The sequence below is a fragment of the Bombus pascuorum genome, chromosome 9 (genome assembly GCF_905332965.1).
Source record: "Bombus pascuorum chromosome 9, iyBomPasc1.1, whole genome shotgun sequence".
Lineage (NCBI taxonomy): Eukaryota > Metazoa > Arthropoda > Insecta > Hymenoptera > Apidae > Bombus > Bombus pascuorum.
In genome coordinates, this window is record NC_083496.1 from 6,400,686 (window position 1) to 6,418,865 (window position 18,180).

The window sequence follows — 18,180 nt, forward strand, 5'->3', positions numbered from 1 at the left end:
CTAATTAGATAACAGAAAATCGAAACAGGAAATTCGTTACATCTCGCAAACGCAGATACGACATACGCTTACGCGAACTTTTTCATTGTTTATTAGGCGTGCGATCAGCTTTCGAAGTGGGTCGCACGTATTCTGTTACACCCTGTATATATAAATTAAAACGCATTCCCATGCAAGAGCTAATAGTAACTCGCAATCGTCTCGGAATTTCATAATTCCATAACTGTTACGATACAACGCGAAAATAGCAAAGAGAAGAAGGCGGGACGAAATCATTAAATCCAAATGCTCTACTTCGATCCTCTCAAGTCATTACATACACTTCCTTATAGAAGGCAGCGGTTTTCCACAAACACGGACTTGTAAACGTTAACGTCCATATAGCTGGAAATCCGGAAACTTGCCAGCATCCGAACCTGAATCGCGCGAGACCATCGAATAATTCCCATCGCCCTGTTGCGATTTGTGCCGCGAATTTCAGTCAGAATTTGTTCCGACGTACGCCACTATCCATATATAATATCGGGAAAGAAGTGGAAGTGAAAACGATGAACCGCTCCTGCGGGGATTGTTAAGGGCGCGAGAAGGAAAGGCGAATCGGATCTGCGTACATCATTGATCGATCTGGCCTGTGCACGAATAATCTATACTGTTATGATGGGTTGCAGGGTGGCACGGATCGGGGTCTAGCGAAATTTACTCTGACGTTGGCGAAGACCTGCCGGCAAATCCCACGATTTCTCCAGGGACGCCGAAAAATCGCGAATGATATGGCAAAAAGCACGCGTTGCCGATGCCTGGGTGAACCGGCACGCGGTGTTCGCAGTGCCGTTTTTTCAACGAATCTCGATGGTCATCGTGATCGAAAGATACGCGACGATGCATTTTTTTTGTTCTACTTCGCTCTGCTCTGCTTTGTTTTTTCCCCCTTTTTCTTTACGATTGGAAATAATTTTTGACGTCGAGTTCGAGGGAAAAATTGAATTTAATTTGAGATAATTCGTTGATAATCGAAGAGCGCTCGTAGGAAAGGCCGTAAGCACCGAGGAGCAAGTTTCTCAGAAGAAAAAAAGTAAGCTCGTGCTTCGACGTAATGGAAAGTCCTTGCATGGACAAAAGCGAAAGAGACGAACTAAATTTTGTTGGCGCTTTCTAATATCTTCCTCTGTAGAGGCGGTGTCGTAACACCATCTTCTAACGTTATCGATAAATATTTGCGAAGGGAAATTGCACTTGAATTCAGTGCTATAATATTCTCATCAGTACGTAGAATATTTCTCTAGAAAAAGTCAAGGTGTTCCAATTTTTCCGCTTATAGCGTTTTCTACGGTCACTCTTCAATTATCTTTTGACATCCGTGAAGGATTTCTTTTACGAGTAGCTCGAATGGAAAATTGTTAATTTCAAGCTTTCGGACTTTTAACTTCCCGATTTTTTTTCTCGTCGAAGAACGAGATTCTCCCTTCGTTTTGCGCTCCCAAGTGACCATCGATCGATTCTTAATTTATTACAGCGAAGAATATCTTGACGGCATACGTTTCGAATACATTTTGTGTGCGTAGAATTGAAGGCGAGTGGCAATGGTTGTACGTATTTGACACAGTTATGGAAGATGATGCTTTTAGATATGTTTATCGTCATAATTATATTCACATTTGATAACATTACACCTACATGCCATAGTAATCGATAATACTCTATACCTAATGTATTGAAAAAAATTTTGCAGTTCCTATCCGTCAAGAGTAACTACGACATTATAAAACAATTTCCAATCATCGTTTAGGAATAAATAAAGAAACTTTGTAGCATTGCCAGGCGGTATGAACTTCCCAACTCCTTCGCACGAAAGAACGTAAGGATATTTCTGAGACGACGCAATTTTAAATATATACTGAATCTCATCCAGCAAAGTGGGAAGCATTTTCTAGTAGCGTAGAAAAGCGACGAACATCTTCGTTCCAAGGTATAATCGAACGAATGTAAACCGAATATAACATCGACTATGCTATCTACAGCAAAGTATGCTGACTGTAACAAAGCATCGCTCAAGTATCGTACAAAACCAAATCGCGAAATTATTTATCATCGTCCAAGCACGAAGAAGCTTAGCTCTTAGCCAGCCAAAGATTCCAAAACCGAAACGAATGTACTTTCTCGAACGCACAGCGTGTCGCGTAAGATTTCTGTAAATGAACGCGGAAAACAGACGCGATAAATATTGGCGCGATGCGAAGAGGCTCGAGCGAATGTCACCGACGGAGGAGGCGAGAGAGCGTCTAAACGTTCTGCTGCAAGCGGAATCATCGTGAGACTTTAGCCAAGGTGAATGGCTCGTCGCGCTAATTGTCTGCAGCAAAATTAAACTGAAGTCACGTTAATTATGTAACGCCCCGGTCTCCGAGCCCGGCTACGTACGGCTCGTTCTGGTGGAAACAGGGTGATGATGGACGAGCATAGCCGACTTTCCGGGGGCTGCCAAGCTCGAGCAGCGAAATCCCTAACTCAACGCTAACTCGATCAGTCAACGCCCACCGTGGCGTTGCCCGGCACTAATCTGCCTCCAGATTAATTACTACGTAATACCGGTTTGAATAATTATCGTTTCTAGGGCAACTCAGACCTGGCTCTCTATGGGCGCACCTGACGTCCTTACTCTATTGCCGCTTTAGCGGTTTCACGGATCCGGATTGTTTCTCGTGTTTCGTTGGCGAATCAAGAGGAATCTTATTAGCTGCTTGGAAAAATTAGCTTCGTTTCAGCCTGCTTGATGCGAAGTGGTTAACGTACCTGCGGCATTGTGCAATCGTTAACACGGAAGGTTGACGATCGAATATTTTCAGAGATTCTTGGATCCCGAACTTTCGCTACGATTAGATGTCACACTTGTGATTCTGTTTGTTCGAAGCGATTCGTGCAACGTCTGATTGTCGCATAAAGGGCTGCTGATCGCGATAATGCCATCTAACGCGAAGCACTGTATGGAATTCTAATTTTATATAAATCAAAGTATTTTTGTATGTGATAACTATCACGATAGTAGAATCTATAGTACACCATAATACGCATTCGTTTTTAATTGATAAAACACAACGAAGAAAAAGTCCAAGTTTCCTAAAGGAAATGCATCTTTTTCATCGTCTATAAAGGTATACGAAAGTGAACTAATTTGCTAATTAATTGTTCACTTACTAACAACAGTAATTGGACTAACTGTGTTTAGAGAATACGTGTAATCGTAGTCGCTGATATCTTATCAGAAGATGTGAAAATAAATAATAGATACATAAATAAATAAATAAAGCTTGTAGAAGTTGAATCAGCAAAATTGTCTAGAAAATTTATCACGTTATTGTAGAGGTATATAGATATACAAAGGTATACAAAATTGTAAGTGAATATCGTGAAAATATCGAGTGGCTGCAATTTATTTCGAAATTTGTTTCTTGCACGAGAGAAATATAATTGAGCAATATTAAAGTACTGACATTTAACAGAGAACAGGTGAGTATCGAGAGAGAAGCAGTCGGATTTCGGTAAATGATTCGTGTAGGCGACGCAGCGGAAGCGAATTCCACCTGTAATTACGGTATTCGTTCTCGCATTGAAGTGAGTAAAGCACGTGAAAGTCTGGCATGTTTACACCCTTACAAGTGTGTAATGAGTTACCAGAACTCGAGCGAATTACATTGGAAAAAAAGAAAATCCGGCTGATTAAGTCTCATTTGCTTCGCGTGATGAACGACGAAGGGAAAATTTATTCCTTCAAAGTGTATCGATTATTCGTTACAAAGCTGATTTTCTAGAAAATTGGCATCGTTCGCATATTTGTAAAAAAAGAGAAAAAAATATATCAAATATCACGTAGTGAAATTTTTCTTCTAAAGAAAAGTTAATGTTATGGTAACGCAGTTCGACGAAGTAAACTCTTAGCGTTGGTATTTTAGTCTCTTTAAAGCTTCGATATTAATATTTTAACAAAGTGACATTTAAAACAGAAAACGTTTTAGCGAAGAAAAATTTTACTTAAAAACCAAATATCGATTGCGCTGCATCAACGATGACGTAGATTCACTTTATTTATTTTTCTCTCTGATATTTAATACATCTTTATCACTGTAAAAGCTTCTAGTACATTTGTTATGCTATTGTGAATCGTGTAAAAATAAAATAACATAAAATGGACTTTATCTGTTCTAGATCAAAGTATCGTACAGGTCAGTAGTTTTTCGTGTTAAACGAGACTCAAGAAATGAAATGGTTGTCTAATAACACCAAAGCAAGCAAGTTGCTCAAGTAGAAATTACGCGAATACTGGGAAACATTTTTCCGGCCCATGGCCAATGTTGCGAAGAAATCTACAGCCGTACCGACGCAAGAAACTTCAAATCCGCGACTACCGTACCTCATCTTGTCAAAGAAAAACACGACTTCTGTGTACTACTGCGTTATTTCCGTCTTGTAGCTCATTCTTTTGCAACGACACAATGGAAATTTTTCTTGTTACATTGAAATCCTTTCTATCTTAACGGTACGTTTTAACATATTTCGTTCCAGTCGTGCGAAAATATCGATGTACGTTTGTCCGGGTTATCACGTAATCACGTAGATCACGTAAAATTAGATACGCCTGTTTATCTCTATGCTCTTACCAGATAACTAGCGTGGTAATTGTCATCGTTCAGCGTTTAACGGCAAAATATCAACGATCAATGTCGTTTCCGGTGAGTAGGTACTTTTCCACAGTAATTTGTCTAAATTGAAAACATTCGAAATACGATCATTTTCATAGCGGTTAAGCAAATCTCGTACAATGCGAACGGTAGCTTACGTCCCGGCTCTCTCGTCTTTTTCGCCATTTCCACTTCACTTGTCCCTATTCAATTTTTTTGATCTTCTCTCTTTAAAGAATCAATAACATCAATTTTACGTCAATTTTATTTATATTTATTACAATTTACACGTTGCCCTGGAAATCACGATACATTAAACAACACACATTTCTCTTTGAAAAATATACCGTGCTTTTGCACATTTCCCAACGGCGTTGGACCAAATGATTCGCCGGGAATCTGTCAGCCCATCGAACTTACCTCGTCTTCGTCATTCTAAACGGTACAGCAAATCCGTGGCTCTCTGATGAGCAGACCGCGGATCTTTATGCAAATTCGTACTTCCGAGAACGCGACTGAGAAAGTAGGACCACGGTGTAAGATGGTTTTACCCAGCGAATGTAATAGAAAGCAGGCACCGTGTACTTTGAATACGTCACGCATTGTTTCACGTTACGCGCATCCCGTGCGATTTCGCACTTTCGAGCTTCGAGTTTCCTGTTAAATGCGTGAAAATCCGCGGCCTGTCGACGATTACCGTGTCGATGGACGTGTCGAACGATTTGCTGGCGACAAGCTGGAGAACCGAGGGGAGCACGTTGCGCGATGGATCGAAAGCGGTGAAAACGCCCGGGACCATCGGTAGTAAGTAGAAGGCCGCGTAGAAGGGACACCGAGCTAAAAGAGAGTAAAATGGACGTCCTGAGGATCGCCTGGGGCAGAAGATAACCGGGTACCGGGAACAGAGAAAAAAGACATCGCGTGACCGAAACCTGAAAACCAGAATCCCGCTGCCGTTACAGCCGCCACGAACGCCTCGGCCCCCATACTTCTTCGATGAAATCGAAGTCCAGCCACGAATGTGTACGAATTCTATCGCGTGCGTGTATACATGTCGTGAATGTGGTGTGTCGTTTTTAATTTTCGACCAAACTCTATCGGTAGCCGCACGGACATTCGGCTACCGAATTGGAACTCCCACAGCAAGGACCGAGGGAACAGAGCAGCGAGATCTCCAAGGCTCCACTATTTTCTTTGACCTTTCTTCTTTTTTCGTTTATTTTGTTTCTGTCGGTGTTGGATCGCTCGTTGATGGAAATGATACTGGTTGATCATTACGAGGGATGATAAATCCCCGGGGATGTTGTCGTTTCTTCGAACTTGCAAGAAATTGCTACCTTAAATGTCATTTTTCGGTGTATTTTTCTACGAGTTTTTGGGACAGAGGATATCTTTCTTTTCCTTTCTTTTTCTTGCGAAGTAGCTATTCAGCTGGAAAATTACGTAAATCGATTAAGAAAGGTTTAACCAGTTCCTTAATTTAGTTTCACAGATGTCTCGTGGGATTAGGTCGTGGAGTGCGTAAACGAATACAAGCGACGACGAGTATACTCGTCAAAGGCGATTAACTGGTCAAGATGGAAGTTTAATCAAGTTTTTACGAGTACACGATTCAGTTGCGTTATTTGGCGAAACGTTGACCGATTAATCGTCTCTCTGATAATCGCAGTCAATTATCGCGTTCGGTACGAAATCAGCGAATGTGCCGATATTTACGCACGCACGTTGATAAATAAATAAATTGTATGCGTTACAGGTAGACGCGGTTACACGCATAATTTCTAAGTTTCACGTGGCGTAATTACGTAGAACGTCATCTTGCCTGTGTTACAATTTTTCGTTCCCTATCCAAAAGGAATCTCCGTTTGAAAAATGACTCAGTTAACAGGTTAAATAACGCATTAACCATGCTGTCAGCAAACGCTTTCGACAGCCACGCATTCTTTCGGACCAGATAAAACGAACACCTAACCTGTTCGGGAATATATCGTTTTAATAAATTATCCAAGTTACCGCGTGTTTTACGTTCAATCGCTGTTAATCGATTCCGAGAACGGAGAAATCTACACCGAGCTGCCGTCCGGATGGAAAGCTAGGGGTCTCTAATGGTAATTGTTGATTCTGTCGCCGATTCCACGAAGAATACAAGAAACAAGAAAATTATGGCATAGCTTAGCGGTCGTATTGTCACGACCGAAACACAGTGACAATTACGAGTCTTCTCTTTTTTTTTAAATCCGCTTACTCTGTCTCTGAATTAAACAAATTTATTATCTTACCGTTATTTATGTATAGATAAGGAAACACGTACGATAGTAATGTTATCGGAAAGTTATAAACAATGATCTAAAATGACGGTTGCGTGTTACAAAAGGAAACTGAAACACACGATGTTCGTACATGCAATAACACGATGATACACCGAATGCAGCAGCAGGTCTAAGAAATCACGCAGCAGAAACTGGTTGTGCAACATTTGTAAACGTGTATTCAAATTTACATATAGTTAGGCTGTTTTGGACCAGTTCTTTATCAAATTCAGTGACTCACGCTAATATCGAATTTCCCATGATTTTACGAACTGTTATCTGTATAAGAAAAATTCGACGCGACTTTGCCAAACCATCGCCATCCTCGTATTCTTTTAATCCGAGACGTAAGAACTTCAGCATCGACGATTTCAACTTAAAAATTCCTTTTAAATAAAATTCTTCCTTCCATATAGACGCAAAACTTTCAACGTCGGTATCAGCTCTTCGAAACGCGATACGTTAATATTCGAAGAAAATAACGTGCGTATTTTCCAGGTGACAAACAGAGAAACAATTCCTTTCGCACTATAGCGTGTCTCTAAAGTCAAATCGCTACGAGCTTTGAAACCATTTTATCGCTATAATAACTATAACCGAACTCGTCGTTTCTCGAAGATTGGAAAGCGCTCGATTATGAAAAAATCAAAAAACTAATGAATATGTTGGAGACGATATTTGAGTCCACGCAGGTGGCAACGTTTTCATCCTACTGTGGCTCAAACTCGATTCAGCTTTTTGCCTGGGAGAAGCAAATTGTTGCACCTTTTATGGCTACGAGTCGGCCAGCACCGAAGATGCACTCACACCTAACGTGGCTCGAAACATCTACTTTGGAGATTCACGAATAACATGCGATTTATCTTATTCCGCGTATCCCAGTGACGTACGCGCAACTATACGTTTGTATATGTTGCGAGCTATTTGATTGTACAGACGTTAAACGACGATCTTCGTTGTGGGTACAATCGGATCAAAAGCACTTGGCACTTTATCCTCTTTCCTTTGGTTGGAAAAAAAGTTCAAAATTGGACAAAATCTAGGTTTTATACGATAAATATTGGAATATTTCATGTCTGTACAAAATGTTTTAAATTCGAACGAATTAAATTAAAGCGGGATTTATTTTTTATTTTCTACCGGAATATCTTTTTCTTACTGAATAATTTCACACTGTAATACTTTGATATTGATAGGATTAAATCGAGGTACGTATTACCATGTATTTTTCCTCTAAACGTCTTCTTCTCTCTGAATTCTTTTCTTGAAACGTTTTAGTATCCTTTCTTATCCTTCCCTTGCGCTTCTTAATAACTGCAATTGTTATTTCTCAAAAAATTACAAACCTCTTCGATATTAAGCTGGTTAATATTTGATGTTTCTTTTCAAAATAGATTATACAACTTCGCTATTGCTTCATTTATGCTCGTGTATTATAAATTAATCCGAAAATGGAATTCGTGTATACTCACGTTGGGAATTTCTTAAATGTATAATGAACCCGAAGGTCCTAGCAGTGTCAAGAATAGATGCTTCTTATGTTACGTTGATACTTTATTAAAGAAAGATAATTTTCCGTTTAAATTTACTATTTCGAGCTTCTAGTTTCTTCTAAATTTATTCACATTTTCATCGCCGAAATAATTCCTTTTATCCGGTGTTACTCGTTTAATCAACCGCAATCGGAAATTCTACGACGATGTAATTTTTATTTGATTCGAAAAAGAATCTCTCAAAAATGCTTGGAACGTTCGTGGAACGAAGGTGCATTACCGATGGAAATTAAAATTTACAGAAAATACTATAGAGGTAATCGCGTTTACTTGAAAGCTAATGAAATTCGTAGTTTTGTTTATAATACCGAAACGGATAATTCTATACATGTCGACTGCACCTTGATATCCCAAAGCGAGGAAATTTAATGAATTATCGTAACGTCAGAATCGACACTTACATTTGTCATTTCGATGAAAAGTCACTTACGCGTCTCAATATCATTTGAAACTCAAACAGTTCGATTTCTATTCATTCGTTGTTTGTCTAATTCAACAAATTTGTCTTGAGCCAGCGATTATCTCCTCGGTTTACTCCTTGAAAACGTCGAATATTATACGCGATGCTGGAACTGCTGCGAGCAGCGTGTATATACCAGTTGGAACCATGAAATTTCCGTAAGAGCCGGCCGATGAAAGGTAACAAAATTCCAAGTAAAAAAGAGCCGAAGGACAGGGAACGATGAACGAGATAAAGTGAAATTTCACCTCGATACACAAGTTGCATTTATACGATCCTGTTTCTACACACTGGCGCCCCAGAGCGTTCAGTTTTACACTCCCGTTGCCCGCAGGGTCGAAGAGTTTTGACTTACAATTAGAGAAACCATCCTGTCAAATCGGCAAGATTGTTTCTCTGAACGTAAATTGCCTTGTGCGGCCGCTAACCACCGAACTGTTCGCTCGGCTCCGTATAATCCCGACAAAATTTTATAGAACAACTTTTACGATAATTGCTCCGAAAACGTTTTGAACGCCTGAAATTTTCCGTAACCGTGAACCTGATGTAGAATTAAGGGCTGAAATGTCAAGAACTAGAAGAAGGCGAGCCGCTACATTTTTCACACACATTTTCAAGGTGCTTTGTACCGGCTTCGTGAGAGAGACGATCGGTGCGTTTAAAATCGAGCAACGAAACGACGCGTATCGAAAAAGGTACGAGCAAGGTGGCTTACGATATTGTTTCGTCCAAATGGAAAAAAATCCCTTGAAATAATAAATATTTTACCGACGCCCACTACGATAAAAAAAATAGTAACGGCAAAAATATTAAGCGAATCTTTGAGATTCTTTCTCGTGATTGTAATACTAAAAGAAAAAAAGAGAAAAAAATAGTATTATAAAAATGTTTAAACTAAACGTATTAACGCAACGTCGACGTTCACAAGCGAAACGAATATGAAAAGTACCATTTCTGCTAGTTGAATATTAAAGTATCTTAGTAACCCCTTGACTCACAACTAAATGAAACGAAATTTCCCAAATGAATTTTATTTTTATTATTAATGCTATTTTAATTTCGTCTCAGTTTCCATACAAATTTGAAAGACAACGACGTAATTTTGTTAGGCCATCGTACGGTTTGACATACGTAGAAACGTTTGATACGTCAATGATTTCGAAAATGGATCGTTTTACTCGCAAAAGCACCGAGTTCTTCTTTATGTCCGATATATTCTACGAGAATTAGTAACGACGCGCGATAGGAATACTCGAAAAGTCATGTGAATCGGTTATTGATAATGATCGCGATAATTTAGACGAGCCTAATAAATTCTCCCTCTTTTCCTATAGTTGCGCTATTAAACCGTAGAATTACGTGGATACCGTTAGATTTTGACGCCGCGACGATAGCTCTCGCAATGTCAAGCGGACCAAGGGAATAATTTCTTTCCCACGTTTCAATGGAAAAATCGTCGATCGACACCGTTCGATACCCACGATCGCCAACATTCAATTGTCCCGTTCGCTGTAGTTTAAGGCACACGTCCAAGCGAAATGGATCGACTCAATGAAGCAACGTACGACGAGGTAGAATTATTTAGCTGCAGTGCGAAGAATTTTCCTTATTGGCAAGAATTGCCTAATTATGCAAAAACAAACGATATTAACGAAACAACTGATTCAGCTAATCTTATCTTAGATACCGTAAAGTTGAAGAGAGGCATTTTATTGAGAGAGGTAAAATGCCGGAGAAACGGATCGTCGTTAAACATTTGACTCGCTTATCCTCCAGCCATTCGCAATAATATCGCATATCTAAAATTGAGAGGTTTTTAAAAATGGTATTCGTCTCGTTAGATATTAATATTTTTCATATCTGCTACGTTTCTTCTTATAGTGTGTTGGTAATAGTCGTCTATCTTGGTCCATTTGTATTATATGTAAACTGTACAATAAGAATTTACAGGGAACTAAGATGCGGAAGAACGTAGAACGTGCAAAAATGTAGAAAGTAGCGAAATAGGATAGTGGTTGGAACATTTATTCGCTATATTCAAGTTTCTTTAGCTCTGTTGTAATAAGAAGACGAACTTGTATAAATACCCACTCGGCTTATTATCTAATTGTATCTATCTGTTCGTCGCTCGTGTCAAATGCCTTGTCTCGTAAATTCATTTTTAACGCCGACCTTAGCAGGCGCAGTCCAACAACCGGTTACAAAATTTAATTAAAAATTGCGCGTTCCTTGTTATTTCTTTCGTCCGTGCAACTTTATGTAAATCCTTATATCGTTCGATTAATCAATTTCTCGATGTTTGTTAATATAAGAATTTACGTAAAGTTGGACGAACGAAAGAAATAACAAGGAACGCGGAATTTTTAATTAAAATTTGAAACCGGTCGTTCGACCGAGCCTGGTAAGGTTAGCGTTAATTCCGTCGAAACTTTCTTTTGTTCGCGTTGTAGATAAACTGGACGTACAACTGCGTCTAGTGTTAGCCTGGTTTTATATTTCATACATGTCCAATTTCTAGGCCATCAAGGCTGAAATAAATAAATACATACGTACAGGTAACTTGGAAAGCACACGACGTTACAAACGGTTAATAATCCAAGCATCCAAACCTAACATCTTGCTCGTCCATTTCATTTCAGCGATATCGAAATGTCAGCAAAAGGAACAACGGTCGGGCATTCCACCAAAGGCATCCATCGAACTCGATTTCTCGTTATCGTCCGAACCGGGCGTTCGAATTAACTAACGCGTCTCGTTAGCGGAAACGGTCGTTAGATAAAAGGCAACGGTTCGTTGCTCGGCGACTGGTTCCCGTGGCGCGTTACCTTTCAGCGAAGTCACGGAGACGGTGGTCCGCGCGAGAAAGCGAGAAAAAAGGAATCGCGAGGGTTTATCGAGCGGGTTCGAAGTAACGCGAAGACTTCAACTTGTCTGCACGCCATTAAAATGTCATAGCGACGACCGCGCATACACGTGATACTTCTATACGCTGCTTGAGTATATAAGCGTATATTCTCTACGTGTGTATATGTACGTATGTATACACATATTGGACGATTCGGATACGGCTAATCGTAACGACGAGGTCGATTGAATAATTCCCGCGGTAAGATTCATAATTGATATCGACTACACGAGGATTAGCCATCATCCTAACGATGTTCAGCCACCTACACGTTCGACCGCCTGGTGGTCTCAAGATAAACGAGCCCAATTAGAGAAACTCATATCCCGAGCGGAGACGCCGATTCCTACGATCTACATATACCAGCATCGCGTCTCCTATATTCGGCTACATTTCGACACTCCGTTCGCTGCTTTCCTCGAATCCACGGGGATCGGAATTAATAATAAGCCAGGATTTTCCTAAGTGTATGAATCGTACGGATATCGCGCTTGTTTATTGATCACGTATCTGGATGCAATGTACGAGCTGGAGAGAATTGCATCTGCCCAGAGCAGAAAGTTTCTTGCATTTTCTATGATCAACCGCTACATATTTTAGTACGTGGCATAATTGCAAGTATATATCGAAAAGTCTCTTCTGGTAGAAATCCAGTCGTCTTCTATCGGAATTCGAACGCGAATGAACCTTATGACTGAGAAAAAGGATCAAAGAACGAGATCGATGAATTATTCGGCAAACTCGTACGTTCGTTTCGTCTCTGTCTTTTCTATGGTCCTCGAATTGTTGCGCTTTAATATCTTAGCGAGCCTTTTCTATGATACGAAATTATATGAATCTTGCGAGAGTTCGATAAGTCGCAGAAGTTTCCGAATTTTTCCTATACACCGAAATACCTTTCTTATACGCGACGTGAAATACCTTTCGCGGTTCTTGTCTCGGCGATCGGCAATCGACGAAGCGCGTAATTCGCGCGAGTAGTTGGTTTTACGCGAAGAGACTGGAAACGAAAGTAGCGACGAGATAACGCGGGTAATAAGCAGCTGCTGTATCAGTCGTTTTTAACTAATTGGCATAGATAGGTCATTAGCGAATTTTATTTTTGCGTATTGCATTTTTACGTCGCTCGCGATTTGGACGTTCGGAAGTAAACTTGCCGAGGTTCTAGAGAAACTCCAGGTTCACAATTGGATTTCCGTCCGAACGGAAAGATCATTCTTCAGTGAAATGTAAAATTAGAAACAGACGTATCGAATTATATACGGAAGAATGTTCCTTTCTATTTCTAAGGGAATATCGAAATGGTAGGAGAACCAGTGAAACAGCTATTTTTATGAGAACTCGAAATGTTATTTAAACGTGCATTTCATCGTTCGAAGATTGCACCGAGAATTACTTTGTGTGAAAATTGCTTCGAGAACAAAGATCTCTGTTTTGAAAATAAAAATTCTTTTACACTGATGAACAGCAGCAAATGTTTTTTATCACGATATACAAATGTCTTAATAAATTAAATCATGAGGATTCTTTTTGTTTTTTTTTACGTTTAAGCGTACCATCTCGTCATTGAAATTCCAACTATTAAGAAATTCTAACTATTATCCATTTCTAAGGGAATATTGAAATAGTAGGAGAACCAATGAAAGAGCTATTTTTATGAGAAGATTGCACCGAGAATTACTTTGTTTGAAAATTGCTTCGAGAACAAAGATCCCTGCTTTGAAAATAAAAATTCTTTTACACTGATGAACAGCAGCAAATGTTTTTTATCACGATATACAAATGTCTTAATAAATTAAATCACGAGGATTCTTTTTGTTTTTTTTTTACGTTTAAGCGTACCATCTCGTCCAATTCCAACTATTAAGAAATTCTAACTATTATCCAGAACAGCTGCGAATGTTTATGCAGACTCATATTTTTATAATCACAACTGACGAAACAGATACGATACTTATCCCATATTATTAGGTTGTCCGAAAAGTGTCTTTCTTTTTTACAACGACGCATCTTTACACAAACATGAAACCTAATCTGTCGAACGTTGTAATCTTTATTTTGATAGAACAGAATGGATCGTACATAATTCGATAAAATAATATGAGACGGAAAATGTGCATCATTATTTCCTTATAAAAGGAAAGAAACTTTTCCGACGACTTAATATAATATTTTCTTCATTTCTCTATACTACGGTATTTATTCTGAATATTTTACACATTTCTTCCGTTACTATAAGTACATTGTACATTTTTGCATGTTTCCTACAATAATAATTTATAATAATAACAAGTTATTTAAGTTTCTTCTCAGATTACTCTTCAGCTAATTACAACCATCCAGTATATAAATATTTGCATCTTTAAATACGTCAGATACGTTAAGCAAAGGATCCAACAAACGAAAGTCGCGTGAAATTCAAGCGACGTTTCGTGGAATGCTTAAAGAGCGATTCACTAAATTAACGTTAAAACCAACCGTACGTGCCTGCATTATCCGCGATGACGTGGGAATCGTCATTGCACGCATTGACATCTCCGCTATCTTGCGTCCACGATCGCCGAGCACCGCGGAGAAACCGCAGTTCGCTACGAACGAAGCTATTTCTCGTTTGCATCAAGGTACACAGAGTGGTAAAATCGCGTAACTAGAGAGTAATAATGCTATCGTTACAATCAGAAAATGCGGTTGATGAAGAAAAATCAAGGTCCGTGGCAGCAAAGGCAAAGGAATTCGCGGTTCGCCGTGCCGAGAGTGGCATTCATCGTCGTTTACCAGATTCCTTGCCTACGATTTTGTATCTATCGTAAAGTCAAAGTAATTAATAACGACGTTTCGGCAATAGGAAATTTACTCGTCTGTGGCAAATTATACGGAAAAACGAGAAGCAGGCAATAACGATACAAAAATATATTTCGAATTGGTAATTAAACGAGTGTCGTTTTAGAGAGAAACGTAGCATAGATTCGGTGACGTTTATAAAATGGAACGAAATTCAATTTCATCCGTGACATATTTCTACATTTAGCTTATTTTAGTGGAAATTAATTCTCGTTTTGTAGATACGAAATATTCACTGATACAAAAGGTATATATAAGTACATTATGTAAGATAAATGAGAACACGTTCCGATTGAAAGATTTAAACGACAGAAGTACGTATTTAGACGTTAATAGAAGTTAACAGGGGGTTGAGGACATAATATTTAGATATAGAATTTAATTGGAACACCTATAATTTTAATTACGTCGTTTTATGCGCTATTATCGCCTTTCATGTTTGTTTTCAGCCTGATAAAAACGTCCAGCTTATTTCCGTTGTTTAAAGCCCAGATTAAATGACGTGAACTGATAATACTCGTGACACGAGTGCTTCAGCATAATAGCGGTGTAACTCTCGTTATCGATTTCTCGAGAAAATCAAGCTGCTCAGAAATATTCGATATTGGCGAATACTCGGTGTAAAAGTGGGTGTATCGTGTCCCTTTTAATACTTTAAAAATAGGTACGTACGTATGAAGATACTTTATCGTTACACCGATACGTTAAAATTGTCTTGAACACGTATGTGGTATAAGTTTGCTTGTAACAAGATCGAAGATACACCACTATTATCCCGAGTGACAGAAAATGAAACTAATTCGTCCGAAAGACGTTTACGCGTCGATTAAGAACAAACACGGTTGTTAAATAGTAGATAATATTATTTCTTCTTTGAGGGAACGTTTGATTACTCCCTTTACGCGCAAGCATTTTTCGATATGCTAATAGCATCCCGCTAAAAGGGAAGGTAAATAGAACTCGGAATAGCGACGATCGTTAGGAACCGAATCGATATAAAGATCAGAGTTGATTGAAAATTAAAAAGTTTCGACATTAAAATACAGCTTTTACAAAGTTCAAAAGATAAGATCAGAAAGGTATACAGTCGCCACTTTCGATTTAAAGAGCGACTGTTGGCAATGTGAATACCCACGCGTTACTAATATCACTGTTAAATATAACGTATTAACATTCCACGAACTTTTACAAAGACGGATACCGTCCATCTGGAAGGAAAAGAACGTTTGAAACTAATCCGTGATAAAGGAATTCTACGATTCTGAAGACACTGAACGACAATCGTCTACGTCGCTTCGACGCGTTACGCGCCTCCTAACAACGATCGATGATCAATCTTCGAAAGAAGCGAATTTCGATCGAAAAGCAAACTTCTCGAACGAGTAAAATCAAAATTCTAGAAAATATCGTGCCGTTGCCGCTGTTTGCCAATCGGATGATTTAACACGATACGTCGACTAATCCTCGGAATTCCATTGGGAACCGTAAATTTCCGACGTCGAGCGTGTCAGACGACTCCACAGTCCCCTTACCTGCGAGCCTATCCTTGAGGTGTGGGTGTCCCTGAAGCGGATGTGCGGCCAGGTTTGCCAACAAGCTTGCCCTGTGAAGACCGGCCGCCGCCGCTTGTTGTTGACTATGCTGAAGAGCTTGTAAACTCCAAGGTGGTATCAACGCCTGTGCCGGCAGTGCACCCGTTGCCGTCCCATTAGCACCGGGTGGTCGATGAGCAGGAACCCTTATTACGCCTCCGCCGGTGTATATGAGACCGGATCCGGTCGGGAAAAGTCTGAACGGCGCCAGTAGATCCGCCGCGCTCGTGCAATGAACCGACGACGTTGAATTTATCTGCGTCTCCGGTGTACTTCCGGTGTCGTCGTCGTCCTTCTCCGACAATTTTTCTTCCATCTCGTGACCCCAGGATCTTCTGCCATCGTCCAAGGTCATCGACGAGCCTCCGTTATTGTTGCCCTCCTCCCAAGACCATTTCCTCTCCTTATCGCTGTCCAGATCTTCCGACGAAGGGCTCTTAGGATTCTGCGGTCGATTTTCACCTAGCAGACGGCTTATACTGAACGGGTGACTCCTGGGTGACTCGTTTTGCAACGTTCTCGAACTGGTTTGACTCGGGGGCGGGGAATTCGAGTATTCCGAGTGCTCCAGCCGACGATTGTCGGTGGCGTAATTACGCGGACTGCAACTTCCGGAGTCGGAGTCATCCACGTTGATCTCCTCCGTCGCGTCCACGTCGCTGTCGCCGTGAACCGACATGATCCTCTCGGCCGTATCGACGATGATCCTGCTGGGTAGATGGTTCGGAAGTTTGGGAAACTTATAGCTCACCGGAAGCTGCTTCGAATACTCATCCTGCGCCTCTCCGTCAGTTATCCGTTCTCGGCGTATCGAACTGTCGTTTTGGACGCGAAGCTTCCGCGATACGAAACTCGATATCCGTCGTGCAGTAGCACTCGAATTGTCGAATAGCTACGCGTTACAAAGTTTTCACTCGTACGGTTGAAATCGACGGATCGATGCACTTTCATCCGACGTTCGGGCTATCGCGTACTCCGATTCGCCTGACGGCCATGTTGTCCCTGTACGCGGGCTCCGAGTACTCGCCAATGTCAAAACTTACGACACGGATAAACTTCACTCGCAGAACACCGTCGACGCTCGGCCGTTTTCATCCACGTTACAGTCAACTGGGCACCAGATCACATCGATGGTCAGTCCGCGACACTTTTAGTCCCGCTACCGTTCGCCTCGCTGTCTTACACACTTTGACGCTAAAAAAACCCTCTTCGTTCTAACGTGCAGAGTCAGCTGTTCGTGGAACGTGGGAATAAACGGAAAATCACAGAGCGCGGTCCCGCTGAGACGAACGTTGCCGCGACTGCCTGGACCTTCGATCTGCTCGGTACCCTCGGTCCATCGGAAATCACGCGGTCGACGAATCACGGGGGAGAGAAAAGACGGATCGATCGTGAGATCTAAGAGGGAAAGAAAGAAAAGAAAAGACAGCGAAGAAGACGAAGGTTGGGTGGAACGGAGGCAGAAAGACGAGCAGAGAGTAGCTCACGTGGTGCTCGAAAGGGCTGTGTTTTCCGTACACGGAACTCGGTCCGTGGTGAGTTGGGACGTGAATCCAGGTCGGTCGCGACGAGAGAGACGGGACGTTGTGAGGGAACCAGAGAAACCAAATGATTCATCCCTACCACGGTCCTGCGACGACTCGAGCCACGACCCCGCGTCCCGACGCGTGGTATCGCCTACCACGACGCCGTGGTCCAATCGTGTTCCAGCAGGTTCCGCCTACCTGTTCGCCGATTGGGCAACGTTAAATTGATACCTATTTAACATTTGAGCAGAATGTTGCAGGCGATCGCCTTTTTCTCCTATATTATTTATTGCCCGATCGTCGTGCCTCCTTTTTTCTCTC

At 40.8% G+C, this 18,180-nt stretch overlaps 1 protein-coding gene across 1 annotated transcript in view; it reads right to left on the bottom strand.

Moving 5' to 3' along the window:
- Positions 1-17,940, bottom strand: part of LOC132910751 (homeobox protein MSX-2-like) — a 45,282-nt gene extending 27,342 nt beyond the window's left edge. The window contains exon 1 of the mRNA XM_060966713.1: positions 16,274-17,940. Within this exon, the coding sequence (XP_060822696.1) occupies positions 16,274-17,012 (739 nt within the window). The 5' untranslated portion in view covers positions 17,013-17,940. The remainder of the gene's footprint in view (positions 1-16,273) is intronic.
- Between the last annotated feature and the right edge of the window lie 240 nt (positions 17,941-18,180).